Raw genomic sequence first — 26,477 nt, forward strand, 5'->3', positions numbered from 1 at the left:
AGGAAAGAGAAGTTTGCATTGTGGAGGTTAATGGTTATCGAAATTTGTAAGATGTTTAGGCATAGGAGTCTGCCGAGTTTTGTCTGAAAAAGGTTTGTAGGGTATGTTTTTTCGATCTAGATTTGATTAGAATGTTTAGCATAGGATTAATTCCAGGGCTAGGGTTTAGTTTAGAAAATTATTTGATTGTAGAAGAAACTGCAAATTAAACAGAGATGGATTATGTCGCTGCACTTATGCAGGCCATAACACAAACAGGGAAATGTGCTGCTAGTTCAAGGTGTAACAGGTAGATAATTATATAACTTTATTGCAGCACATACTGCACCTTTTTGCGATCTATCAAGTCTTAAAAGGGGTAAACGATAGTCTTCTTTGCTTATGAAAAAAAAATCTTTTAAAAAAATTCTTTAATATAGCTGTACAAATATGCTCTAAAAATACAATAGCAAGCAAATCACAAGGCACAAATACTGTGATATTTTCTTTTTACTACCATTGCCGTTTCACTATGCTCAACTTTCATAGTAGAAACCGTTACATACTTTACATTCTTTCTTTTGTGTTTCACTTTTAACTTGTTTTTTGGATTCCTTCTTGTTTTGTAGATCATTGTAAACAAATGAAAATACCCAGCTAATAAACTTGCGCAACAGGTGTATGCTGACATTAGGTCCATGAACAAAAGTATTCATAATTTGGTTTAGCCAGTAGACAGTTTTTTCACTCTTGTCATATTTCGACGGCCCGTATCTTTTGCAAAAGGCCGATTTATATTCTTTTAGTAGTAAACTCACAAACCGAATGACAAGATGAACTGCTATAAACAATGGATTTGTATGTATCATAGAAAACTTATCATGGCATATTTGTATCCAGTTAACATTCGGAACAGCTTTAAAGAATGCCACTGTCACATGCAATATTTTTTTTTGAATCACTGGTTGAAAATGCTGTAGAAGGGTTGTAAATATTTCTGCAGTAGATTTGCCATCCATGTATAAGCGGCAACATCGAATACCCAAGGTTATATTGTCTAACGTAAATATTGATTTAAATGTTTCGCCAATTTGAAAAGTAGCGCTTTTCACTTGTGCCACTGTTTGTTTGGGAATTGGTGGTAAATCGGAAAAGAATGACTTTATGTCAGATAATTGTTCCAAATTTGATATATCAATTGACATTCCATTTAAAGTAATCCTCCCATTATTAGCTGCAAATTTAATACCATACTTATTAAACCTTTTATTATTTTGTGTTAAAAAGGCAAATGTTTCATCTTTGGAAGAAATTTTTGATAAAGATGAAATTACTTCAGCTCTTCCTTTCTCTGCATTTCCAGTTTGTCGAATTGTCTCCTTTAAAAGTTTATTGAAAGATTTTCTAAAAAAGAGATGTTAAATTTAATTAAATATATTCATAGTTCTCCATACCTGTGACGGTTACTTCGTAAAGATTCCTTATAATTATTTAGACTACTTGTTTGAGCATCTTCAATAATAACGCTAGCCGTTTTGAAATTTACGACAGCGTTGTGGAAAAATAAGACGGAGGCTGATAATTGCAAAATGGACAGTGCGGACACATTTTTATCTTCCTTCCAGTTATGGACAATTTCATAACCAGAGTTTGCAACGGCAACTGCACTGTTTCCTACATTCAAAGCATTAATGGTATTTAATCCAATTTTGATGTTCTGAAATATGACAATTAAATTACTGGAAGTAGACCAGAATTTCGTTATTTTATATCGTTATGCTATATGCGCCTAAACACGGAACGGTTTTTGAATTATTTCAACTTTTTCAAAAACTTTGAATTTTGTAGGAAATAAGACAATCCCATTGTTTTCAGAATTTGTTTAGATATATGGCCTATGATTTGCCCAATGTGTAATAACTAAAAAAAATAAAAAATAAAGTTTTCACATGTTTAAAACTGAGAAATTAGAAATGATTTTCTGATTCTGAGCAACATATTTATATTTAAGCAGGTACTGAAAACATGTGTGTGTTTAGTCTAGACTCTAACTTACTAAAGGAAGTTGTCTTGTCTTTGGCGTTTATTTTGATAGAACTGATGTAATCACACAAAGAACTTTTACGAAAAATGATCTTTTTAGTACTCTGCACGTGTTAAGCATGATGGGAGGCTGTTTAAAGTTGGGCTGTAACCATTTGACTATAAAAATGGAAACGGGAGATTTTGTCACATGGTAGAAATTACCATGGCAACACAATTAATGGCCGACAAATGCATCGACAAATTTAAGTGGAGCTTAGCTTAAAATCCATGGCAACCACTGCTTCAATAATCGTTGCCATGGATTTTAAGCTATTAAGCTACGCTTAAGCTAAGCTCCACTTAAATTTGTCGGTGCAAACGGCCATAAGGCATCAATTGTAACCGCAATAGTTGGCAGATACTGCTATTATGGATACAATTATTGCCACAATTCTCTCCATCGTAATTCCTACTGATCCAATATTAAACCGGTTAAATGATCATAAAGTCCTATTTTAGCAATGATCCAAATTGTTTTGTTACAGGAAAATGCTTCACATAATTTGTACAGAAACCATTGAATTTATAGATAGTTATAAATTCAATGCAGAAACCTTCCTGCGAATTGCGGAAATTGTATTGAAAAGCAGGAAGAGGGCCCGCTTGCTCAGATGTATTTTTTTTCAAATTTCAAATATTTTCAAAAATAAAGAATTTATCTCCCTACCGAACACGTCACCAAACCGCTGTTGATAGCATCTAATACTGCATCATGAAGCAGTCACCTTGCCCTGTGTCGCTAAGGGGCTGCATGGAGCTAAACGGCGCCTTCTTGATGGTAAACTCGAATTTTACTTAGTTTGAACCTCGGTTTGCACGCACGTTCATCAATTCTGTTTTTGCGGAATATTGTAATGCCAACGGATTAACAAAATAAAAAAAATATTTTGAACAACATTAAACGTTCGAATTACGTTTATGCTCATCAATGTATTTCACAAAATATAGCTTCTTCAGGCGTTATTTAAAAAATAAAACCAAAATCCTTTAGTGAAAAGAATTTTTTTTAATTGTGGTAGTTCACGTCCTTTTCCCAAGAAAATTGGTGCACAAATATGGATTTGGAACGATTTTGGGCAATAAAGTAGTGGATGCCAAAGTTAAGTTACCATCGAGTGAAATACGTATGTATGTGCATGTATATAATACCGCGATATAGGAAAATTAGTCTTGTAAATGTAAAATTTTACTAACCGAGCTTATATTAACACCTCTTGCAGCCAGTTGTGAAACTACTGTTGTAGCTCCCATTCCTACAAACCCGAAAGAACCTGCAACTATGTTTAAATAGGCTCCTCTGCACTCCGAATTAGCAAAGCTCATACTCTAAAACAAGTTGTTATAATAGAACAAAATTATAACATAGGAATAAACACACTTGACAATGCTTTCGCCTATCGTGTATGGTCATACTACTCCGCACCATTGAGTATATACCAACACCGGCACCAGTTACAGAGGCTGCCACTATTGCTAATGGTGCAATTGTAATTGCAGGAATTGCAGCCACTCCGAGAAATACTGCCGTGCCCATGCCTACGGTCGTAGCAGCGATATCTGTTCCTTGTAAAATGGCTTGATCAATTCCACAAGCCGGAGATTCTTGCGTTTGTAAAGATACTTTCCCATCAATGTTATAATACCGACCGTTTGTAGGAAATACCATTATACACTTGTGCAACTTATTTAATTCCAGGTACTTGGACCACGATTGGTAAACACGATTATCGTGATCAATTATGATTCTGCATGGGTTGGGACTATCGAAACATTTACGAATAACGTACACAGCAATTGGCATTATATCTGTATATTCGTCATAATCATCATATTTTTTCTTGCGCTTCTTGACTTCATTGGGAAGCGGTTTTACGCAATTGAATACAATAGCCATTGTCACACAGTCCTTATATTCTGAATATCTTTCTGAAAATAATATTGATTTAATTACTTATACAAAAAACATAACTGAAAAAAGTAAGTAATTTTGATTAACGATTGCACCCATTTCCCTAAAAACTGGGTACTCACTAGCGAACTGTCAATGTGGATTGCAACGTAGGTACATACAAATGCATCTTCACCAATTTCTTACAATGATCCACAGTGTTTCACGCGAGTGTATGGTGAACTCAGTGGTCTCCATAGAGGCAGGAATTTGACGCTAAGCGTCCTCTCTAAAAGAAATGTGTTACCTGCAGAAAGCGCCACCGCCAACATGCTTTTTTCAATATTGCTGAATTTAAAAACAATATTTTAAACATAGATAAAGCGGGATGATTATTATTATTATATCTTGACTTCTGTAAAACTGTGATAGTGATACTGCAGCAATAAATATATTATTATTATATTATTTTCAAAGATGATCAGTTGCTCACAAAACGTAATATAAAATCTCGGTTGACATTGAAATGGTATTATGTAAACAAAATGTAATCAATTATTGTCTGAACCCACCAGCTTGTAACACACCTGTTCATTTTAAACAAAAATAATGCATAATAAATAAACTCTAAAAATAAAGAAATTTTACCCAAAGAAAATACCTGCAAAATTTTATCAACTTAAAATATATTATTAAATTAAATAAAAACAATAGTTTCTCATTTTATATCAGACCCACACTCAATTTAAACAAAGATGAACACTGAAAATGAAGGATAGTGGCAATTATTCATTTTAGAGCTTGTCTAAAGTCTAAACGTTTATTGAGCGAAATTTCGGGTTGTGATTTCTAAAAGTGATAGCATGACAGTTCTCATTATTGACTACTAGTTAATAATGACCTCATTATTAATCACTTTAAACAACTGCTGAGAAAGTCAACTTTACAAGTGACAATTCAACTCATGTATAAAAAATCGCATAAGCCGCAGTGTAATTGTCACTTTGACAGCGGCAAAAGTTACCTGCAACTTTTCCAGCGACAAATGCACTAGTGGTTTTTTCACTTATTCATTTTGGAACAATTATCGCATTATCCTTTCCCATATGATTAGCTTGACGTCTGTCAATAATTGACTAGTTTGGTGAATTTCTTGTTCGTTAAATTGTCCTGCCGAATTACACTCGAGGTTTGTATTTAAACCGAGTAAATTTGGGTTGTTGCAATTCAAATCTGTTTCCTTTTAGCAATTGAACTCGAAAAACTGTCAACCTAAAAATGCTCCACCTGCGGTGTCGCATTTTTATTAGTTGACAGTTTTTCTCGTCTAATTGCTAGGCAACAGATTTTCATTACCTAAACAACCCAAATTTACTCGGTAAAATACAAACCTCTTGTGCAATTATAAGTGAAAAAAACGTTAATAATCATGTTATCAGACGCTAGTAGTGAAAAATAGTTGTTTACCCAAAATCGTCCTGAAACCTTCATTTTCATGCCTACTTTCTGTCAGGTAATTCTGGTTTCCATGACAGAGGCAGAACAGACTACGTTTCATGGCGCTTGTCACTTTACTGGCCGCACCTGTCACTTTACCGGCCGCACCGTCACTTTACCACAACCATCTATATTTACAAGCCCAAGCCGTGCAGAGAATTATATGGCAACACTGCAGGTAGGGCTGATTTCCGAATTCAACTTTGTAGATTTGAGGCGCATTTGGGTGTTGACCTATTTTAACATGAGTGAAATTGCGACAATTTGCGTTACTCCGTATTGAATCAACAGAAATTATTATTCAGGTAAGTTGCTAAACGAAATACGAGACGAAATATATCGATTTGTTGAATTAATGAAATTTAATTACAGCAACCGTTACAGTTTGCTAATGAGTACTTGGCTTAAGTTTGAGTTCAATCCGTAGCATGAAATTAGCTGCAGTCTTAGCAAACATTTGAATGGTAAACATTAAAATTATTACTTACCGCTTTGTGTCTTGATGGCTTGGAATGTGTCCTCTATACTCTGCTTTTGTTTTTCACTGTAACCACTGATTTCAGTGGGGGGACCAAACTTTGAATAACCAATTTTCTCTTTCAACTGGTCAGATTCATCAGCTTTGTAGGAGTCATAGTCCCGGTTGCCTAATTTATTACACATATCTTGCTGATATTCTTGTGCCCTAAAAAAGCTTTAGTCATGCTGAAATTTAAAATGACTAGTACCCTATGCGTCCATTGAAATCATCACTATCAGTATCCATCGACATACCATCACATGGACATATAATTCTTCCTACACATTCTATCATCGTACATAAGTCGTTGGCCGTTTGATCCCCTCCAAACTTAGAGAAAATACCAACAGTATCATTGTTTGAAAGGAGAATGAACAGTGCGGACTGTTCTGTACAAATATATTCTTTAATTACATCTAATTCAGGCCATTTTTCTACAGCTTTTTGCAAGGCACCCTGTGTATCAGTCTTAACCTCAAGATCCCAAGGCAAAACTGAAAAGGCTACTTCCAAAATGCTATGGAGATCACTATTGCCTGCAAATTCTTCACAAACCATTTGAGAAAATTTATCGTCATCCTTGTGTAAATATAATATTAGTGCTTTGCGCTGTAAAAAAATCACGATTAGTCGTGTCATAGTGTACAAAACTACTCTTGTGCATATACATGTTGGTAATTATTTAATGGGTACGTATTTTTGTAAAAAATATAGAATAAACAAAAAACTGGGTTTAAACAAAGGACATCCCTTATAAAAAATGAACAGAATACAAAAGAATATCGAATAGCAAAATAAAATAGTAGTAGTTCCATTAGAGAAAAAAAATAGTTATGGCACTTTGAAATTCAGAAATTGCATCATTTCCTTGCAACACCCTGTATCACTAAATCTAACTTCCTCATTATCAAAATGTTGCTCTATATTCGGATTAACATTATTGCTCAAATTTATTTCTTAATTTCAACAAACAACAAACTACGATTCATGAAAGTCAGCCTTGTTTAGGGGGAATTATTCGGAAAAAATTATAAGATGGGAACAATGACAAAAAATTAATAACAAATGACATCGCAACAACTAAAAATATACAGGGTGTTTTACCGTCACCCTTTATATTCAACAATAATTTCTATTCGCGATTCAGATTAACAGTGAGACCTCTGGTGGCAGCACACTGTAATTAATACAGGTGGGAGAAACCATTTTGTTTTATATAATGGCCAAAAGTAATCAATAACGTAGTGTTTACGGCTGTAAAAGTAAATACGCTTGCAAAAATTTTATTTGCAATCAATGTCATTACATCTTAAATAGCAAGGATAGTTTAAAACGTCACATTTTATCATATTACTTTGATTTTTGAACCAATAATAAGGATAATTTAAGAAATCGTCGTCTTAACGCATATAATATTTCCAAGTAAGCAGTGCAATTACACAACCAACAATAAGGATAAGTTAAAGAATCATCGTGTAACGCATAACATTTCCAAAGTCTTTAATTGTGAACAGTTCAACTACATAGGTAACAAAAAATAGGAAAAAAGTACATCATTTTTTGACACCCTCCACTTTGAATAAATTGTGATCTTCATTTATAATTAGAAAATTCAGTTAATTTCGTGTTCAAGTTATTATACATTACTTCTATTCTATGCTCGATTCTATGTTTACTTACCTCATCTTCTGGTGCGAAGCAAGAGTATTCTATTGCTTGCCTCAAACAGCAATACTGAAAATTAACTGCTGTATCTTCATATTTATCATTAAATTTTTCAAAAAAATTAATAACTGCTCTTTCTTCGAGAGCTTCCATTTCTAGAAAAAAGTGTTGGTGTTAGCGTGTTTCAAAAAATGTAAACCGAGTTATTTCCCGCTCCTAGCACATTCACAACAGATTTGATAAAAAAAAAGACAATCCCCCTTTTTTCGTATCATGCTATGCCACTGATATGAGAGAGGTTACATAACAAAACAACTTCTTATAAAGCTTTATGCAGTTTACCAAGATGAAATGAGGAGGTGGTTTTCGTACAGTTGTTACTTTATTGGTATCAGCTACACAAAACTTACCACTCCACTCATCTTCGTCTTGTTCGTTAAAGCGATATGTCTCATTCTCCTCCTCATAGGAGATATATCTGCTCAAATCACCATGGCCTAAATATAAGATCGTATTAGTAAGAGTAAGATGATACCCATTCTTGCGACCTACCTTCCAAAATGTTTTCAATCAATTCTTTATGTTCATCTTGATTGAAATACTTCGTAGTCGGAGGTATGTAACATGCCATTCTAAACTTCTATAGTATTAACAATAGATAGGTAAACTAAAAACAAATAATGCAACAATTTTAGTTGCATACATGTGCAAGTGCATACCTAGCATAGCATGGAACTTTTCTCAGCTGCAGTTGTAGAGAAAACTGATATAAGCGAGCTAATGGCTATGATTTATTCTTAAATCGGAGAATAATATTTTAAGGGAGTATGGTGTGAAATAAACCAATTGTAATAAAAATAGCAAATTATGAATTGCAACGACCACTGCACTATTGAACGTTGACAGTTTTGACTATTTGAGGAATGTCTAATCTCTAATGAGGACACGCCCCCCGCTCATATACGCCATGCACATAAATACATGATGGTTCAGTGCATTTATGCATATAATATCCGTGTTTACCACATATATATTAGTATATGGTTTACCATGATGATGGTGTTGACGTTATAGAATAGAAGGTGACAAGTACATACCCAGTGGCGTAGCTACTCGGATTACAGGGACTAAAAAACTTAAAAGTAGAATTCAAAAATTTTCCTTATTAACCTTACCGCCCCCCCCCCTGCATCAGCCCTTGCTCAATTATAGCGCAAAAAAACAGAGATAGCCTAGTAAACAGCAATTTTCCTGTAATATATCAGATAATCATATCTCATATCTCGTACGACTGTAAGGCACCGTAAGCTTTCAACGCTCAATTAGTCAGGACCGTGTGTAATAGCAGAGTATGTAATAGGTATACTTAAGATAACTCGTTCACGGAATAAAACATCCAAAAATAAAAAATTATCAAAGTCCTTGTGTGAGATGGAAGGGACTTCAGCGCATTTTTGTGTGGCAGATCAGTATTCTATTAGCCATTTCTGACTCAACCATCAATAAAAGATCTTGTCGAAAGCTACTACATTCACTTTGTCGGTACCCGCTTCCCACTTTCCTCGTGCACCCGCAATTCACGTTTAAAGTTTTGACTCCCCACCATCAGTAAAATCTTGTAGAGGGCTATCATATTCCCTGGTTTGTCGATATCCACTTCCGATGTCCCGTTTCCTTCCAATGCGCGTTTAAATATTTGACTCCACCATCAGTAAGATCGTGTCGGGGGCTACCATATTCCCTGTGTGGGTACCCACTTCCGACTTCCCGTTCACCCGCAATTCGCGTTTGAAGATTTGACTCCACCATCATCAGGAAGATCGTGTCGGTGGCTAACACATTCTCTTTGACGGTATCCACTTCCGACTTCCCGTTCACCCCAAATTCGCGTTTGAAGTTTTCACTCCACTATCAGTACTGTTAGATCTTGTCAGAGGCCACATTTCCTTTTTCGGTGCATACTTATATTACACCCACATTTTGGTGGATTTCGCTAAAAAGCTTCCACAAGGTAGTACTTAATTTTTGGGACACTTCTCATTGCTCGAGCTTCTATTGGCGACACGAGAAAGGCTGAAAGAGAGACAGTGTATCGAAATTCACGAAATGTTAAACCGCGTGACAAAATTCGCAATGGAAAAAAGGTGCCCGAAGTTGACTACCTTTCGAAAACGCGCGCGCGCGCCTAGCAAAAGGTCGTTAATTTCGCCCCTAGGACAAAAAACAAAATTCCGCCACGTAGGAGTTGTGCGCGTTTACAACATCTTTCCGACGACACCAATTTGAAAAGAATCGGACGAAAACTGTAGTAGAAGAAAGGAAAAAACTGAAAAACCTTCACGTTAAACTACGCTCGAGGATGACGCCCAGATGTCGCCAACCCCACATCATGTAGCCCTACCCCTAAGGTTAACAAATTACACGGCCTTGTAGATACATGTACACCCGTTGCCTTTCTACGGCGGATTACAAAAAAAAATAATGAAAATGTGTCTGTGACGAGATAAGCCGGACAAATCAACTGCTAAAACCAAATTCGGACTAAAAACACAGCTTTTCAATAATTTATTTTACTCGCAAATAAAAATTGAGGATACACGGGTCTTTTTTATTTTTAATGTACTTTTGTAGATCAGAAATGAAAAATGAAGCCGGGACGCCCCCCATATTGGTATTGACGATAAGAAATACGCCATGTCTAGGTGCACAAAACGGGAACTGGCAACTGCACTTTTTAGAAAGTGAAAGCTGTCTGTCCCATCTCAAGAGCACCAACGCTTCTTATGTTACAGCCATCTAGGTCTGTGCTTTTGTCAAGAAAGTATGGTGCAATTTTAATCTTTGTTTTAAAATTGACATGATTTAACTTCACTATGCGGAATCATGTATGAAAAATATTAACTTTTATTGTTTCAAATCGTTTTCACTGTTGGTGTAATGTTTGCTCAATTTATGATTGCTTTGGTTATATGGCCTTGACCCAAAGTTTGGCCATTCATTTAAATATGTACATGTTATCAAATCGTCTGATGTAGACAGAGTTATGGTTTGTAAACTAACATTTTTTGGCCTGAAGTCACGGGGATAGGAATACTGTAATCATTATAGTTAAAAATCTATAGATGTGATTTATCTTATTGAATCTCAACTATAGGCTTGAAATTCCCGCACAAGGATCAAAGTTACCCCTCCCCCGGGGGACCTAACAAAAACTCTTGGTGTTAGAATCTATGTGCGATATGCAATAAATACTTTGTTGTGTAAATTGTGATGATGCCAAAAATGTCTTGTACCACTGGAAGGTTTTTATAAGCCTCTGATGGCAATTCAAAGTAAAAGTCCAAAACTACAAAAAATCAGTTTTTATTTTGTTAAAATTGTATTATAAATATCAGTTCTACGTTGGGGAAAAACTGGAATTTGCTGACGCACTTCATCACATTCCGAAAGATTTAAATCACAATAGACTATTTCTTCTTTGGAATTAGCTGTCGCTAACACTTTCCCCCATGGATTGGTTACTTGAGTATGGCCCCAGGCAATGTAACCCTTCTCACCCCTTGCTGGGCTTATAGTGCACACAAACACTTGATTGTCAACGGCACGAGATCTTTGAAGCAGCTCCCAATGCAAAGGTCCGGTCGTCATATTAAAAGCCGCGGGATAAATGAGCATATCACAATTTTCTTGCCTGTACAATTTGGCCAACTCCTCAAATCGCAAATCATAACATATACCTAAACCAAACTTAACATCCCCGATTTTAAACGTAACTAAATTATTTCCGGCACTTAAAGCTTCAGATTCCTTAAAAGTAATTCCGCCTGGTATGTCGATATCGAATAGATGCATTTTACGATACTTCGCGATCATTTCCCCATTCGAATTCCACACAGTGCATGTGTTGTACAATTTTGAATCGCACCGTTCCGGTATAGTTCCTCCGACGATATAAATACCATGCTCCTTCGCAGCATTCGAAAGCATTGCACAGGATGGTCCACCGGGTATTATTTCCGCATACTGGTCAAAGAATTTTGTACCGTATGGGGAATTAAAACATTCGGATAGTGCTACTAATTCGGCACCTCCCTTTTTGGCTTCGGCAATTTTATTTGCGGCATGTTTTAAATTGGTTTCCCGATCACTTCCCACATTCAACTGCAGTAAAGCAGTACGAATTTTTCTGTTAACCATTGTGCTAAAAGACGTCGATTGAATTAATCTTGTAAACATACCGTTAATTTTGAAGTTAAATTAGCTCCTAATTATAACATTACAAATTAACACTGAGAAAAAGTATTGATCACACGTATCTATGTGGTATTATCACAAATAATGAGTAGGTAATATCAGTAATATCATATACTAGAAATTTTCCCATTAAATCTAACATAAAAGGTTATAGGTTATGGAATATGGTACAAAGGTCGCCAAACAGGAACAAGAAACATACGGGGGCAGCCCCAAAAATTCCCGACCTGACTTAGATTCAGATATCGCAGCCAGCCAAAACTTTCAGACGATAGTCTACTTAGCCTTGGAAAAACAAAAAATTGAACATATCAATTACTTTTCATACAAGTGGCGCTCGTTTAACATCAGAAATCACAAAAATCGAGTACCGAGCCTTGATCAAGTTCCTTACTCAAGAGCCACCGATTAAGTTCAGGCTTTATGAGCCTACAAGAAAGGTGATGGTTGCGATTTTTTGGGATTTTAAGAGGGGATACTGACCAACGCACTTACTGCATGATGCAGCAGTCAGTTGCGCAAATTGTCTTGATTTAACCTCAATGCGTCAACACGTATTTGATACCTTTTGCTTGAAATCGTTTACGTTTTTGGTGTTTTGCTTGCATGGTCATGACCAGAAGTAATAATTCATATGAATTTTGATCATTCTTTTAATATGTGGAAGTAATTTTCCATCTTGCTCTTAACAGCAGGATTTTATTGCACCAAAGATGAGTCACATGCTGTGTATTTCACCATTTCTTAGACTACTTGCTAACGGCTGAGATTTATTAATCAAAGGTCAAGATTGTTGAATAATTCCACTTGACACACATTATCGAAGGCACCCTTCATGTCAACAGAGATAGCCATATTTTTTATCTTCGGGTTTTTTAATTGCTATCATTTCGTTTCTCTTTCAGGTCTTCATGAGGGTATCCTATGTTCTAGAGAGGGCATTTGTTTCATTTTTTCGATGTACACAGATACATTATTTTTTTATTTATACACTCCAATCAGATGATTTTTTAAGTAATTAAAAAGTAGGTAGCTTTTTATCAGCGATTAAATGCTAGGTAGCTTTTATCGGCGGCAAAAATGCGTGTAGGAATGCGTAAAATATATATAGTGGTCTTTTATTAATCGCCCTAAAATACACTCGATCTTGGTTTTAAATAAGGATAATTTTATTTTTAATACACTCAAATTTTGTTGAAGGCTGCCATTTAACTGTCTTTGAATTTTTAGTGCACTTTCACTTTCAAAAAATAAAAGTGTACTTTTGCGCTCTTGATTGCTGTCTGAGTCACAAAGGCTTCGAAACTACACCACTTACAGACTTTGTATTGGTGTTATTATATCAGAAATTAAAAATTATTTCCTGTTTGTATTCTCGCTAAGGCCTGTAATGTCCATAAAGGCTATTAAAATGGAAAAAACAAATTTGACAGTGCACTCTTTGCCTTTTGCTCACAAGCGGCTTGACGAATTTTTTTTGTTGCACTATAATTTTTTGCTGCCATTGCTGCATATAAAATTTGTTGCCTTCCCTCACTTACTATAGTTTTGTCATCCATTCTAAATTTGTTTCAATTGTTTTCTCTATTAATGTGACACCATTTGAGCTATGACAAGGTAGAAAACCTGAAGTCTCCAAGGAGCACAAAATAACCTGTGTTTGAATTTGAAGCAGATCAACAAATGTATAGTAATTCTTGTAATTTACGTTGACGACGTGAGCGAAGCAGTTGCAGTTGTAAAGAGTAATGCACATCGATTGTGACATTGAGAGAAAAGCGAATAAAGATAAGACAGCGTTTTCTAGAAGATCTTAACCATATAGGTTCAGTGTGAATATTTGCAAACCTGTCTGCAACTGTACAGGAAATTAGCTAGCAGTAGCTATTTTAGCCAGTTTTAGATTTTTCCGCCAGATAAGCAATGGATACATGTGGAAAGAGCTGTTGCAGTTCTGGCGGACTACCTTTAAGTTATCATCATAAATCATCAAATCTATAATAAAAATATTACAAAAACAACCTCTAAACTTATTAATATATTGTACTTGTCAAATAATAACAGAAATCTAACTCAATAGAAATGGCTATGACTTTGTTAGAATCTTTACTTATTACTGCATTTGTCGTAGGTGGAGTTTGTTTAATTGTCGATCTATTAAATTTCAAGGAAGGAAGCATTTGCCCGTGTCACTCTCTTGAAGAACATAAATGGAAAATATTTTATCGCCACTCACTAAATAACCGTAGACTAACATCTGATTTTTTTCATTAGTGAACTGTCATTAAATTGTCATCATTTTTGGTACATATTAACAAAATAAGAATGGTTTTACATGGCTTAGAAGCAACATTATTCACCTTAGGAGTTTGTGCTGGTGTACATTTAATAGCTGCTTTGATGCAATCATTAGAACAAGGTGACAGGAAAGATTGCACAGTTTTAATGAGCGAATTAACGAAACGAAGATTCTGGGAGTCCTAAGCTGGCACATTTCCTTAAGAATAATAGAAGTTGACCGAAGTTGCCATTAGTTAATATGTACTAAAGAAGATGATAAAATAAAACATATTTGCCTACAAATGACTCGATGATTGTGTATTGTAGCATAATATAAGGGTTCACCTATTAAGGCTCAATCCTATGTCTCTATTTCTAAAAAACGATTCATGGTTCTCCTTGTAATGAGTTAGTAACTTCACATTGCTGTAGGTGAAACAACACATGAAAAATTGAACCTTAACTACACACTAAAAATAATAAAAAATTGGTATATCACAACAGTGTAGAAGTCTTCAATAATTTAAATTCACTGAAACAATTTATATTTTTAAGGTGAAGCAGGAGATAATCAACCTCTCTCTATACTGTCGTTTTAATGAAGTAAAAAAATAGCCAAAAATATTGTGTTTTTGACAGTGCATTATGAAGCTGTTAGCTAATTTTATAAAGTCTCTGAATTTTATGATGAGATACCATTTCCCAGAAGTTCTCAATTACTTATCGAGTTATTTCTAAACCAGTTGGTGTTATATAAAACATTGTACATTTAATAACAGATAAAAAACATTGAATTACACCAATTTTACAAGATAATTTCATTTTTAAAACTTCTGGTTAATTCCTTATGTGGAAGTACAACAGAATTCAGTAAAATGGTTTCTGAAGGTACACTCACAAAACCCCCTGAAGCACACAATATTAGTTACACAATCTTAATTTTTGGACTGATACCCACCTAATATAGTTATTGATGGATTAAGCCTTCCATCATGATTAAACAAAGGGGGATTTTCCATCTTAGCAAACGGTTTATTCGGATCGGGATCAGAAGGTGTCCCTTCAACTCGTGCCCAACGGCCAACTTTAGAATTTTGTCCGATAATACTGTGAAGGACCAAGCTATGGTTCTCTATAACGGCATCTGCCAATATAATACTTTCTCGTATCCGTACACCAGGTCCGATCATAACTCCAGGTCCAATACTGACGTTGGGACCTAACTACAAGAATCCTTAAGATAAAATAGATTTTGCCAAACTTACCGTTGCTGAAGGATGCACTGTAGCTGTCGGGTGAATATATACGTCAGGGATTATGTTACATACAGCATTACCTTTATCATTGACAGTATGTAAAAGTCTTTCGCTGTGTTTTTTATGATACAATTCTAAATAATGTCGATTTGCATAAATAGCAGATCCTGCCGTCTTCAGTTGTGACCACCAAGTAGTCACCTGCAAAGCAAACAGTCTTCCGCCACCGGCTAAAGGAGTCAAAATTTCTTGTTCAAGTTGGATAAAACCAGTCTCTTTGGAACCATTACCATTTCTAACATTAACAGATTAGTATAGGCTAGTATAATTCACATGCAGGGTGTCCTAGACCAAGTACCTAGTACTGCATGTGAAATTCATATCTTTCAAGAGTGACATACTGAACTTGCACTTCTTGTGCTTCCCTTTCTTTAATTTTGCACAATAAAGATTATTTTTAATAAGCAGACAAAGTATACCCACTTAATGTGGTCCAGGTTTTCATGCAATCCCAAACAATCAGAGACACCCTGTATACACGAACCTATAAATGTCCTGTTGCTTAATATTAAACGCTTCTCCAATAGTAGAAAAGATCTCCAAAGAAAATACATAAATGCCACAATTAATCAAAGTGGACACATAAGAACTTGGCTTTTCGACATAATGTGTCACTTCTTGTGTAGCTTTATTAGTCGCCATACATCCATATTTGAGCGATTGCTGACGGGTCGCTTCAGTTCCCATTATTGTAACCTGCAAGAATGCTTAAAATACAAAAATGTTAGGTATAAGACACTTTACCAGGGCTCCCTTTTGTTTATGGAATGTGTAAAGCTCCTGTAAAGGGAAATCGGCGCAAACGTCGCCGTTCATTACAAAAAACGCATCCGGATTACCACAACGTATTTGATCACGAAAATGGTATAAGCCGCCTGCTGTTCCTAGTGCTGTAAATTCTTGTAAATACCTACCAGCAGCGTCATTAAAGAGTTGTGTCAAAATTCGTGTTTACCTTATATTTATGTTGTATTGTTGTTGCATATCACCGACAAACTGTTGAATTTGAGCTGCGGGATAGTAGCCTATAAGTAGGATTTCCTTCAGTTCGTCAATTGTAATACACGCTTCGATGTGGTGCTGTATTACTGGTAATCCAGCAACCGGGAATAGCGGTTTCGGAATGTCTAAAGACAAAGGCCGAAATCTTGTGCCTACAAAGTTGGATTAGTACAGAATATTAAAACATAGGAGATTTACCTTTCTGAGGCCCACCAATCAAGATCACAGCTTTCAACATTTTGTGCTTTAACTTATAAAGGAATCAGGTGCGCTGAGAAAATTGACACGTACATTCCTTTCGTGGCTGTTCACGTTATCAATTCCATGACTTGACAGTAGTATAGTAGTGTTTTGTGTACTTCGTGATCGTGATGACTGTTCTTTGAAGTTTGACCTTCCCGCAAATGTCATAAGGACCAGTTCATTGAAACTAATTCTCATTAGTTAGAAATGTAAATAAAGTAGGGACAGGAAAATCCAGTAGAATTATCGTCAACGGCAAGGGTGGCATGCTCACGCAAAATGCGGGACCATCCCCTGAAAATGGGGTCGGTAATCGGTATATGCATAGGCGGGCTTATTGCCGCTTTTCGCATCGTTGATGAAGTGCGCCGAAAAAGCTCTCCGTGGAGAAAGTAAATTCGCGATCTTCTAAATGTAAAAAAAACAATCTTAGTTCACCAAAGATGTTTTTTATAAAAATTAAAGAACAAATTTTCATTTAAAGAGAAACCAGAAGCTACTGGATTATTGTGTGATCGGGTGTATACTGAGCTTTAGCTTCAACTTTGTTATCTACTCTGATGGAACCACAATCTAGATGCAAAGCTGTGGTTCCATCACAGTCTATGTTGTTACAATTTCAAACATGCAAAGTGAATTGTTTAAATATGTATTGTTTACATTGTGCTTTAAAACAATTCTGATGAATGACGTTTGTGAGATGAATACTAACCGCTGTGAACCTGTAAAATATAGGTTATATTAGTACAGTTCGGAAGACACTAATCAAACTGCAAATTTACAGATATGTCTTCTACGATATTAATCCTCCAGAAGGTTTCAACCTGAGAAGAGATGTTTACATGCGTTTCGCTATATTTGTGCACAAACTTAAACAGACCAATCTTTCGAATTTCAAGCTTGTTTTACCCCCTTGGATAAGACTCTACCATTGGAACAAGCAAGAATCCGTTCAAATACCGTGGTCCCACTTCTTCGATTTGAACAGTTTAAAACAATTCGCTCCAGTTATAGAAATGTATGATTTTTTTAACGGTAATGCACTATTCTTCACTATCTTAAACATTAAATGTAAAACTGCAGAAATTAACGTCAAATACTCGAAAATAAAAATCGATCAAGTGTACATACTGCAACACTATAAAGAAATGTTCGACACAGGGAAATTTGAGGACAAAATGCAAATAGAAAAATGTGCAACAAAACCGAAAACCAATTTTTACTTTTATAACAACATCACGTCTGACAGTATTAAATGTCTATCGTTTCATGGACAAGCAAGTCACTTAAAAAAAGTGCTCGAGGAATCAAACGCTCAGTAAGTAGAAAATGGGACGATTTGTAAAATAATAAACCAGGACAATTCTGTTTGATCATGCTGAAGTTGCACTTCACGATCATTTCGGAAATGATATCTATTGGAAAGCGAGACGAAGTATGAGATTCAACAAGGAATTGAAGAAATTGGCGGCAGATTTCAGGCAGAAATATTTAAATTCGTCCGACCAGGCAGATGGGACCATGTTACCTGAGGACTGGCAAAAGGAGACTGTAAGTGAACATATTGAACTTTACAAATTTAATTACTTTATAGGGAAAAAGAGCAGCTAAAGGTGGTCCTTATTTGAGTGTACATTTAAGACGTAGGGATTTTGCTTTGGGGCGACCAAATGATGTGCCAAGTATCCACGAAGCTGCATCACAAATAACGAAATTATTACAGCAACTTAGCTTGCGCATTGTATTTATTGCCACAGACTCAACAATTCAAGGTACCGATTCACTTACCACCCCTTAAATTTTGAAATGCAATTATAGAATACACAAAATTGGAAGGGCTGCTCTCCACTTATAAGGTCTATCGATTCCTTCCAGTTGAACCGTTAACTGATGGTGCAGTTGCGGTGATAGATCAAATTATTTGTTCGCATGCACAATTTTTTGTAGGAACACATGAAAGTACATTTACGTTTCGTATACAAGAAGAACGCGAAATCATGGGATTCCCTGAGCATACAACTTTCAACAGACTATGTGGAAATAGATGTGAGAAACCTTCAGTGTGGAAAATAGTTTATTGAACAAAATATGACCTTTATGAATAGTATTATTTATCAGTACGTTTTGGTATTAAATCTTCCTCATGTTGGATTTGTTGAGTTTTAACAACGTTTTCTTTCTCTTTATATTGCTGCAAGCGTAGGGCTCGTTTCTATAATTACTTTCATTAAAGAAAGTCCAGTAGGCAGTGTTACTCACTTTCAGTTTTGCACTTTTCTCATGAAGATTTCTCATTTCGCGTTTAATATTGCACAACTTTGTTTGGTAAACTTTTAGCATATTAAACATCTCCGCCATTTCTTCAGAATTTTTTGCCCATGATATCTTTAAATTTTCATCGTGTAATTGTTCGACCAATATATTTTGTTTAGTACTAAAACCATTGTTAAATTTGTTGTACATGACTTAATTACTATTTACGTTAATTCCTTCAACTGGTTGTTAACATTTGTCAGACTTGGCTTATATAAATCGATTAGGCCAGTTGCTAGCAAGTGAACAGTGTTTGCACAGTAAGGATTATTCGAACAGGTTTCTGCTTGCGATGAACTACAACTTAACAATTTACTAAATCCTGTACTTCGATAGCTACTAGGTACCTATCAGTATTTAACGAACCCATATTTAAAAACAGGTCTCAAGAGACTTTTGGAACCCAAACCAAAAACGAAAAGTGTTATTGTATTTACAAATATTGAAACCGTGTCTAATATTACGGTACCGGTAGCCGACATTGACAGGTTATCGCCATTTTTTTCAAGGCGCTAAATTCAAATTGACCAAATGATTAAGGTTTGTTCTAATAATGAATCAGCAGTTAATAAATTGTTAATAGAGCCCCATGTTTATATAATTCTTTCTGCGTTAACCACTAACGAGATTTAAAATTATTAACATTAGAATAACTTAAATGGCAACTGTTATCATTAGGTTAACTAGACGCTAGATGGTTTTGTCTCGTTTAGTTTCGGTACAAGGTATGCGTAAAGGAAAGTGTTGTAATCGTATTACATTTTCGATATGCCAATCTTGCGTTTTCTGGAAGTTTTGAAGCCCACTGACCCCAAAAAGTGATTTTTAGCTTGACGTCTGTGTGTGTATGTGGTTCGTTTTTTGTGAACCCGATAACTAAAAAACGCCTGAACCAATTTGGATGGAGAGCTCTATCCAACAAGACCTATTATGTTAAAATCGGTTAACCTAAACCGAAGTTACATTCACTTCCTTAAAGAGATGTTCCCCTTCCCCCACCCCTCATATTTTATCAGCTACAGCAAGTTGATACAAGATTGCGGTGTATGTATTTTTTGTGCATGTTTGTTGGGTATATTTTAGGAAAAAAGTTATTTTTCCACTTAACCATGCATTGTACGCTCTCTTGCGGCAACCTAGAAACTTGAAAATAATTTCCAGCGATTTCTCTTGGTCCCCTTTGTTCCCGAAGCTGGCAATTAACGGTTCCATATGTATGTATATATATTAGGTAAAATGACAAAATAAATATACTTTTAGACAACAAATAGCAACATCTCCACAAATAGAGCTACCAATCTAAGTCATTGAAACTATTGTTCAAAAATTCATTTAGTGAGTATAGAATGCTCGACGTTTTAAATATTCCTTTATAGCTTTGAATGATAATAAATCCAAGTTTTTAGTTTTCGTCGGTAATGCATTATAAAACCTCATCCCATATGATACAGGTACAGTAATGTCATAACAATCTTTGCTACAGCTATATACATATTGCCTGTGCTGTGACTTTTATTAAGGGGGCACCCTGTATATTATGTGTTGGGATAGGGCTATGCAAAAAATGGCTAGCTGAATACAGAAATGGCTTAATTTTTGTTACTTTATTGTAAAATTCAAAGCCCAAAATCACAATATCAATTAATTATCATCAAGAATTACAATGCGACAATATTACAACCAAGCAAACCTTTTCCTGTCCATTTCTTCGGTATCAAATACGTTGTAATATACCTGTCACCCCGCTGAAGTTTAACATATAATTGCTGCCCTTCTGAGTGTTGAACAACATTTGCAATATCAACAATGTTGTTAAAATTTGAAAAATTTACAGATCCAAATTCGACTATCAGATCATTAACCTGAATTCCAGCAATTTCCGCAGGTGATCCAGGGCTTACAATCGTAACCTTTGCAAAAGGTGTCTTGTTAGTTACACTGTTCCCCACGTGACTTGCTTGCTCTTCACGCAAACTGTTATTTGCCGGTAAGTGTGTGGAACTGCTATAATAGCCGTGTAAACCATTTTCTATTTGTTTCATTAATGATTTGTGGTCATTCTGCAAACCTGCAGTTAAATAGATAAATATAAACAGTTCAGAAAATATTACAACATACAAATAATTCTATGCCTTGCGTGCCTCACTTGATAAATGTCGATACTAGAAATTGGAAATCCATCTTGATCTACTAAGGGATCATTCATTCCAACTCCGTTCTGAAATAAACTATTAAGAGAATGGTCCCGGATACCTTAGATAGTTACTTTAGTAAGAATTTCTGTTAATTCCTTGATGGTGTTTTCAATGTCATCTTTTTGCTTCATAAGTTGTAACACATGTTCTCGAATTTCAGTAGTTTCGTTCATTTTGGATAACTATGAACAGCTGGGAGGTAGATTTGTTACTGTAAAGTGTAATCGATGACTTTGAGAATAAATAAACTGACCTGACAAATGTATTGGTTTTAGGTTAGATTAAATTTGTATCTTAAGAACTACTACAGGCACATTTGAACTACTCTAGCGCTTTGCGATAAAATGGCAAAAAACAGTTGCTCGTAGGATGGACCCAAAGTTAGACATACTCATATGTCTATGCCCTGGACGCCATATACTAGTCTTTAAAAGGGGGGGTATAAACATATATGGTGTAAATATCCCTTAGCTTGGACTATACACAGTACCCTGTATAGGTGGGTTCATAGCTCTCCGTTCTTACGTTTCCGTTTGTCCGTTAGCCAATCAGAAGACAGCAAATTTTTAAATCGTACGTCGTCCGTTTACGACGGAAAAATTGGTTGAAGTTGAACATTTACGTTTCCGTTGTTCCGTTTTTAACAAGAGTGAGGTTATGTTTGGTACGTTAACAGTGTTCGCCTATTCGTTCTTCACGGTAATAATCAGATAGCAATGTGCTCTTACTTTTGTACCATTTTTACATACTGAAAATCACGGAGGGCACAGTACAAAATAAAATTTAGGTTATGGTTATACGTTGCAAATGTACAATGTGGACGGATTGCTATGAACCTTAATAAAATGCATTATCCGTTTGACAGACCGACGCAACGGATGAACGGAGAGCTATGAACCCACCTTATGACTGCCTTCAAAAAATAGTTCTGCTCTATACAGAGTGATTTCTAACCTCCCTACTAAACTGAAATGGTAACTAGGGGATCAAAATAAACGTTTTTTCAAATAGTTTTGATCAAATTCTCATATTAAGAAAGTTATTTAAATTTTTCAAACTTGACAGTTACTGCGGGTTTTCGTTTATTGAAAACCGCTTATTTAAACGATATGATTGGATGATTGGAAACAAAGAGTTAACGATATCAAATACATGAATCTACATTGAGGTTAAATCAAGTCAACTTTTAAAATAAGAAATGAAACAAAAATAAAATGCTGCATACAAACCATCATATAGTATATTAAAGTATAAGTGGATATTAAGGTCTTTAAAACGCGCGCGGTTTTTCGAGCACGACGGCGTAGCCGGAGTGCTCGAAATAGAGCAAGTGTTTTAAAGACCAGTTATCCACGAATACTTTACGCTATTTTTTTTTATTACTACACTTTAAAATCGTCATAATTCCATAAAAATGGAAATAAGAACTAATACAAAATATGGTTTAATTAGTGATATAAAATCAGTATACCTTCCGTTGCTATGAAAATGAGAAAAACAAGAAATATTTTGAAATCTGTCACATCCTACATTATTGTTGTCATCACAGTTATATGTACCTACTTATACATGCTTAAAAATGAATTCTAACATTGATTGCTTAAGTAGAAAAGCAGAATCGCGGTTGATACCGCAAAAATCAGAAGACGCATATAAACGAGAGTACGACAAGTTTGTGCATTTGAAAACATCTGTTAGTAATATTTGATTTGAAGTTGCAAAGTATTCCTGTCATTGTCATGGTAACTTTAAAACACGCGCTGAGGCGTACTTTAAATAAGCAATATAGATTATAAAGAAATACAAAGGTTACTGCATTAAATAACACAAAAATCCAACATTTTGCAGGGTGGCACCTCTCAAAATCAAAATCGAGCGATTTGTTATAAAATACTTTCCCGGTCTCTCTCTCTCTCTATACATAAAATGACAGTTGGAAATCAGTTTAAAAAGGCCATATTATCCGGGTTTAACAAATCAGGATTGTGTCCTTTAAACAGAGAAACGGTTCTTGAAAGACCCCCTAATATATCCTACCTTTATCACAACAAAATGAAGGAATTCCGGAATGTTTGACAAAAATGTGTTACAGGTCTAATGAAAGTTCTAAAGGAGGCAGAAATACAAGACTTGTGGTTCCTCCCGGCCGTAATGGTGCCCTTGAAGATAGGTATATGGAACTCTATGAGGATGACGTGGAGGAAAAACTTAATGCGAGCTCAAAGAATGTAATTATTGAGTTTGTTTAATATTTCACTATGATCATTTAAAATATAAATGAGAAATTATTTAATGGAAAAGTGCTAAACGTTGTAGAAGACATTTGAACACTTTTTTAAGAGAATCAAACAATTGGATGAATATGAATTTGAAAAACAACAGCCACTAATAATGTTCTGCCGCCGACAAAGAAATATGAATAAAAAATTTGGACTATAATTTATTCATTGAAGCAATTGTACGTTTATGGAGTGTATTGGGGTCTGCTATGCATCCAGTTGAAGTTCGTTTGAGGCTTTTTCAAAGTGCCAGGGACGGATTTCACTTGTTTATTTTCACTTACAAACCGTTTCGCCTTTATGTCATTTAACCTATCGCCCTGAGTCTGTTCCAAATTCTGCACGAAACTCTTCTCCATTCTTGGCAAATTTTTCTTATCCACAGTGCGTTCCCTACTTACACTTTGGATACGCTTTCTCTGCTTTGCCAAAACACTTTTCGCGTCGGAGGTTTTATCACTGTAAAATTATCAGAAATTATTATTAGGTAGAAAAAAAATCACGCGCACCTCCTCTGAGAGATATCGACAAATTTACTATTGCGAGTTAAATCTCGAATTAATCTATCTTTTAATCTCGGTAGTTGTTTGGGTTGAAGTGAAGGGTTTAAAAATTTGCCATCTGTGGACGTGTTTGAGAAACCACGATTTGACTGGCCATGGTTTTCAGCATTTTGCTGGACACGGTTAACGGAAGATGTTCTCGGTCGTGCATTGGATTTGGGAGAGTTGGCTCGGTTCGGTTTGGATAAATTAGTTCTGGTCTCCACAATCCTCTTTCGAATATGACGATCCAACTTTGCTCGTTCAACCGGCCATACTTTACTGTATATTCCGTAGTTATGATGGGGGATCTTTTGTTCATTTCCAAAATGTCGAATTCTACAACGGGAGGGGAGTCAGTTGAGGCTTTGGTTGCCGTATAGAAACCTATAATCTCTTCCTTGGTGCCACAACCAAGGTTCGATTTTTTCAAGCCAGCCTTGTTGTTGTCCGATTACAGAACCAGGTCTGCATATACGTAACCAAGCAATGGCCTCGTGAGCTGTCATGCGATAGTGCTTAATGATGTAGGCGCCAATTAGTGAACCGGTTCTCCCTAGTCCAGCCTGCATAAAACATATCAGTGAATATCTGTCTGTTGGATTTGGTTTCTGAATTTTTTTTAATATGTAAGAACCACTCCCCAAAACTGGAGTATAGATTTCGGTTGGATGCAATCTATTTTAGGAATATTTGGCTAATCATGTCAAGATGTTCCCTTGAGAGTGGGAATCTTTCATTTATGACGACAGAAACCACTCAAATAACTTACCTTGCAATGCACCGCAATTGCCGCTCGCGCATTTTCCGACAGTTCCAAGAAACGTAGCAGAATCTGCTTTGTTGGAATTGTACCGTCAGGAAAAAAAAGCTCGTGGTGCTCTATGCCCGCATTTGTAAAACTGAAAACACCTCTGAGTATCGTTCCAGAATAGAGTAACTTACACTGAAGAATCGTACAGTTGGTTATTCAGGCGGACGACGGTCTTAACATCGTTTTCTAAAAAGTACTTGAGATAGTAATCGGGAGGAAGGCTATTTATGCTTATGTTATCGGTTGGACCAATAAATGCCAAAAACTTTCGAGGAATTAACCAGTTCATATCTCCATTTTGTAACTTGTTATAAAGATCGTATTCAGTGTGGTTAAAATCTTTGAAATCAAAAAAGTTAAAGGAGAGAGCTTTGCGAACTGCGTTAAGACAATCCAAAATATTGATGGTGTAATGGGAAAAGCCTTGTGATGCATCCATAAACTGCCTGAAAGGAATATCTTTGAATCGTCACTGTTTCTGATGCAAATTTACTTGAAAGGTCCACCGGTGCTTAAGAGAGTCCTATACACATCTTTTGGATTCCATTGCAAGTAAATTATCATATAACAACCCATTAAGCAAGCGGCATTTACTCTTCTCATTGGATTTGATGTTGTATAATGTACCACGCGTTTAGAACCATGCACATACTGTAGACAACTGTTCAACTTACAACAATACTTGTACAAACAGGATATGTCTAACGGCCCGAAGTCAAAGTAATAATTCAGATAAATTAACTCCTCGTCAATATTGAAATAATGAACGTGACGGGTGTGCTTTAGGGTTTTGGGGCTCTCTTCTTCCAATACCGCAAAATAAAGAATATTCTTTATAATTTCGGTCATATATTCAATTTCTCTGTCGTACTGAAATCCTTCCATGGCGCAATTTTGAACGCGGAACATAAATAAAAATATTTTCTTCAGTTGCGTAATTTAGGCTGAATACTCGATAAAGTCGAATGTATAACAGTGTTTAACATGTAATTTAACACGATGGAAAAAATAATATGCAACAGTTTTCTTAGAACCTTGTGCATCTCAAAATTTTGACATATCCAAATTGTCAACACCAATTTGTTTTTGGGAAGCTTGATTTTGTCATTTCTCAACGATTTACATACGCTGCCATGAACGTTTCTGGATGGTTAAGAAAGTTTTGAAGAATTCCATATTTAAATATTTTAAGTGAAATTGATCAAGAACTGTTCATTTCCTCGTGAAAAAATTAAGACGCAGATTTTAGGTAGATTTCTATCTATCTGTTGTAATGGTAAATTTTATATACCTATATCACTTTAAAGAATCATTCCAACTTTCGTAATTATGAACCGATTTCGACCAAACTTTAAGGGTTGGTGTACTTAGTAGATATCTCGCTCAAGTTCGTAAATCAGCCAATTCCACCATATTGGAACAAAATGGCGGACACTCAAATGTTAATGCGATTAAAGAAATCTACTTACACCTATCGGCCGAGCCGCAAGGGATTTTTTGTATTCTTATACTGTCTTACACGTTTTTTAAGATTCTGTGCTGTGACTGGTTGCAACTTGCCGGTTTCTACGATGCCGAGGTATCCATCATATGGACAAATAGAAT

General features: G+C 35.6%; 7 protein-coding genes across 8 annotated transcripts; 1 reads left to right on the forward strand and 6 right to left on the reverse strand.

Moving 5' to 3' along the window:
- Positions 1 to 395: 395 nt before the first annotated feature.
- On the reverse strand, positions 396 to 8,710 carry LOC116172933. Of its 2 annotated transcripts, XM_031490215.1 has the most exons (10): positions 8,354 to 8,707; positions 8,187 to 8,301; positions 8,045 to 8,131; positions 7,650 to 7,789; positions 6,178 to 6,578; positions 5,938 to 6,134; positions 3,443 to 3,990; positions 3,259 to 3,390; positions 1,434 to 1,696; positions 396 to 1,383 (listed from the first exon to the last, which is right to left on the reverse strand). In XM_031490215.1, the coding sequence occupies exons 2-10, from the start codon at positions 8,263 to 8,265 to the stop codon at positions 516 to 518; spliced, it is 2,715 nt and encodes a 904-aa protein (XP_031346075.1). In that variant the 5' UTR covers positions 8,266 to 8,301; positions 8,354 to 8,707; the 3' UTR covers positions 396 to 515. The 2 variants fall into 2 exon arrangements, with proteins under 2 accessions (XP_031346075.1, XP_031346081.1); XM_031490221.1 differs by lacking the exons at positions 396 to 1,383; positions 1,434 to 1,696 and having other exon boundaries at positions 3,258 to 3,390; positions 3,441 to 3,990; positions 8,354 to 8,710.
- Positions 8,711 to 10,981: 2,271 nt separating this feature from the next.
- Positions 10,982 to 12,175, reverse strand: LOC116168103 (omega-amidase NIT2). Its single transcript, XM_031483772.1, has one exon. The coding sequence runs from the start codon at positions 11,868 to 11,870 to the stop codon at positions 10,998 to 11,000; it is 873 nt and encodes a 290-aa protein (XP_031339632.1). The 5' UTR covers positions 11,871 to 12,175; the 3' UTR covers positions 10,982 to 10,997.
- A 2,740-nt stretch (positions 12,176 to 14,915) lies between these two features.
- On the reverse strand, positions 14,916 to 16,873 carry LOC116168094 (mannose-1-phosphate guanyltransferase alpha-A). The gene is made up of 7 exons (XM_031483761.1): positions 16,685 to 16,873; positions 16,440 to 16,638; positions 16,229 to 16,394; positions 15,969 to 16,180; positions 15,434 to 15,719; positions 15,127 to 15,391; positions 14,916 to 15,074 (listed from the first exon to the last, which is right to left on the reverse strand). Exons 1-7 carry the CDS (start codon positions 16,722 to 16,724, stop codon positions 14,974 to 14,976), a joined length of 1,269 nt encoding a protein of 422 aa, XP_031339621.1. The 5' UTR covers positions 16,725 to 16,873; the 3' UTR covers positions 14,916 to 14,973.
- Positions 16,874 to 17,152: 279 nt separating this feature from the next.
- Positions 17,153 to 18,895, forward strand: LOC116168087 (GDP-fucose protein O-fucosyltransferase 2). The gene is made up of 6 exons (XM_031483752.1): positions 17,153 to 17,464; positions 17,514 to 17,764; positions 17,813 to 18,047; positions 18,088 to 18,280; positions 18,324 to 18,501; positions 18,548 to 18,895. Exons 1-6 carry the CDS (start codon positions 17,307 to 17,309, stop codon positions 18,808 to 18,810), a joined length of 1,278 nt encoding a protein of 425 aa, XP_031339612.1. The 5' UTR covers positions 17,153 to 17,306; the 3' UTR covers positions 18,811 to 18,895.
- Positions 18,785 to 19,513, reverse strand: LOC116168119 (biogenesis of lysosome-related organelles complex 1 subunit 6). The gene is made up of 4 exons (XM_031483792.1): positions 19,390 to 19,513; positions 19,211 to 19,339; positions 18,989 to 19,163; positions 18,785 to 18,941 (listed from the first exon to the last, which is right to left on the reverse strand). The coding sequence occupies exons 1-4, from the start codon at positions 19,410 to 19,412 to the stop codon at positions 18,837 to 18,839; spliced, it is 432 nt and encodes a 143-aa protein (XP_031339652.1). The 5' UTR covers positions 19,413 to 19,513; the 3' UTR covers positions 18,785 to 18,836.
- Positions 19,514 to 20,631: 1,118 nt separating this feature from the next.
- Positions 20,632 to 21,631, reverse strand: LOC116168110 (26S proteasome non-ATPase regulatory subunit 9). Its single transcript, XM_031483782.1, has 3 exons — positions 21,309 to 21,631; positions 21,161 to 21,260; positions 20,632 to 21,110 (listed from the first exon to the last, which is right to left on the reverse strand). The coding sequence occupies exons 1-3, from the start codon at positions 21,408 to 21,410 to the stop codon at positions 20,701 to 20,703; spliced, it is 612 nt and encodes a 203-aa protein (XP_031339642.1). The 5' UTR covers positions 21,411 to 21,631; the 3' UTR covers positions 20,632 to 20,700.
- A 2,033-nt stretch (positions 21,632 to 23,664) lies between these two features.
- LOC116168081 (dual specificity protein phosphatase CDC14C-like) lies at positions 23,665 to 25,941 on the reverse strand. Its single transcript, XM_031483739.1, has 6 exons — positions 25,366 to 25,941; positions 25,004 to 25,318; positions 24,831 to 24,960; positions 24,446 to 24,624; positions 24,026 to 24,397; positions 23,665 to 23,975 (listed from the first exon to the last, which is right to left on the reverse strand). The coding sequence occupies exons 1-6, from the start codon at positions 25,779 to 25,781 to the stop codon at positions 23,702 to 23,704; spliced, it is 1,686 nt and encodes a 561-aa protein (XP_031339599.1). The 5' UTR covers positions 25,782 to 25,941; the 3' UTR covers positions 23,665 to 23,701.
- Positions 25,942 to 26,477: the final 536 nt, after the last annotated feature.

Source organism: Photinus pyralis, unplaced genomic scaffold (assembly GCF_008802855.1).
Source record: "Photinus pyralis isolate 1611_PpyrPB1 unplaced genomic scaffold, Ppyr1.3 Ppyr1.4_LG1, whole genome shotgun sequence".
Taxonomy (NCBI): Eukaryota; Metazoa; Arthropoda; class Insecta; order Coleoptera; family Lampyridae; genus Photinus; species Photinus pyralis.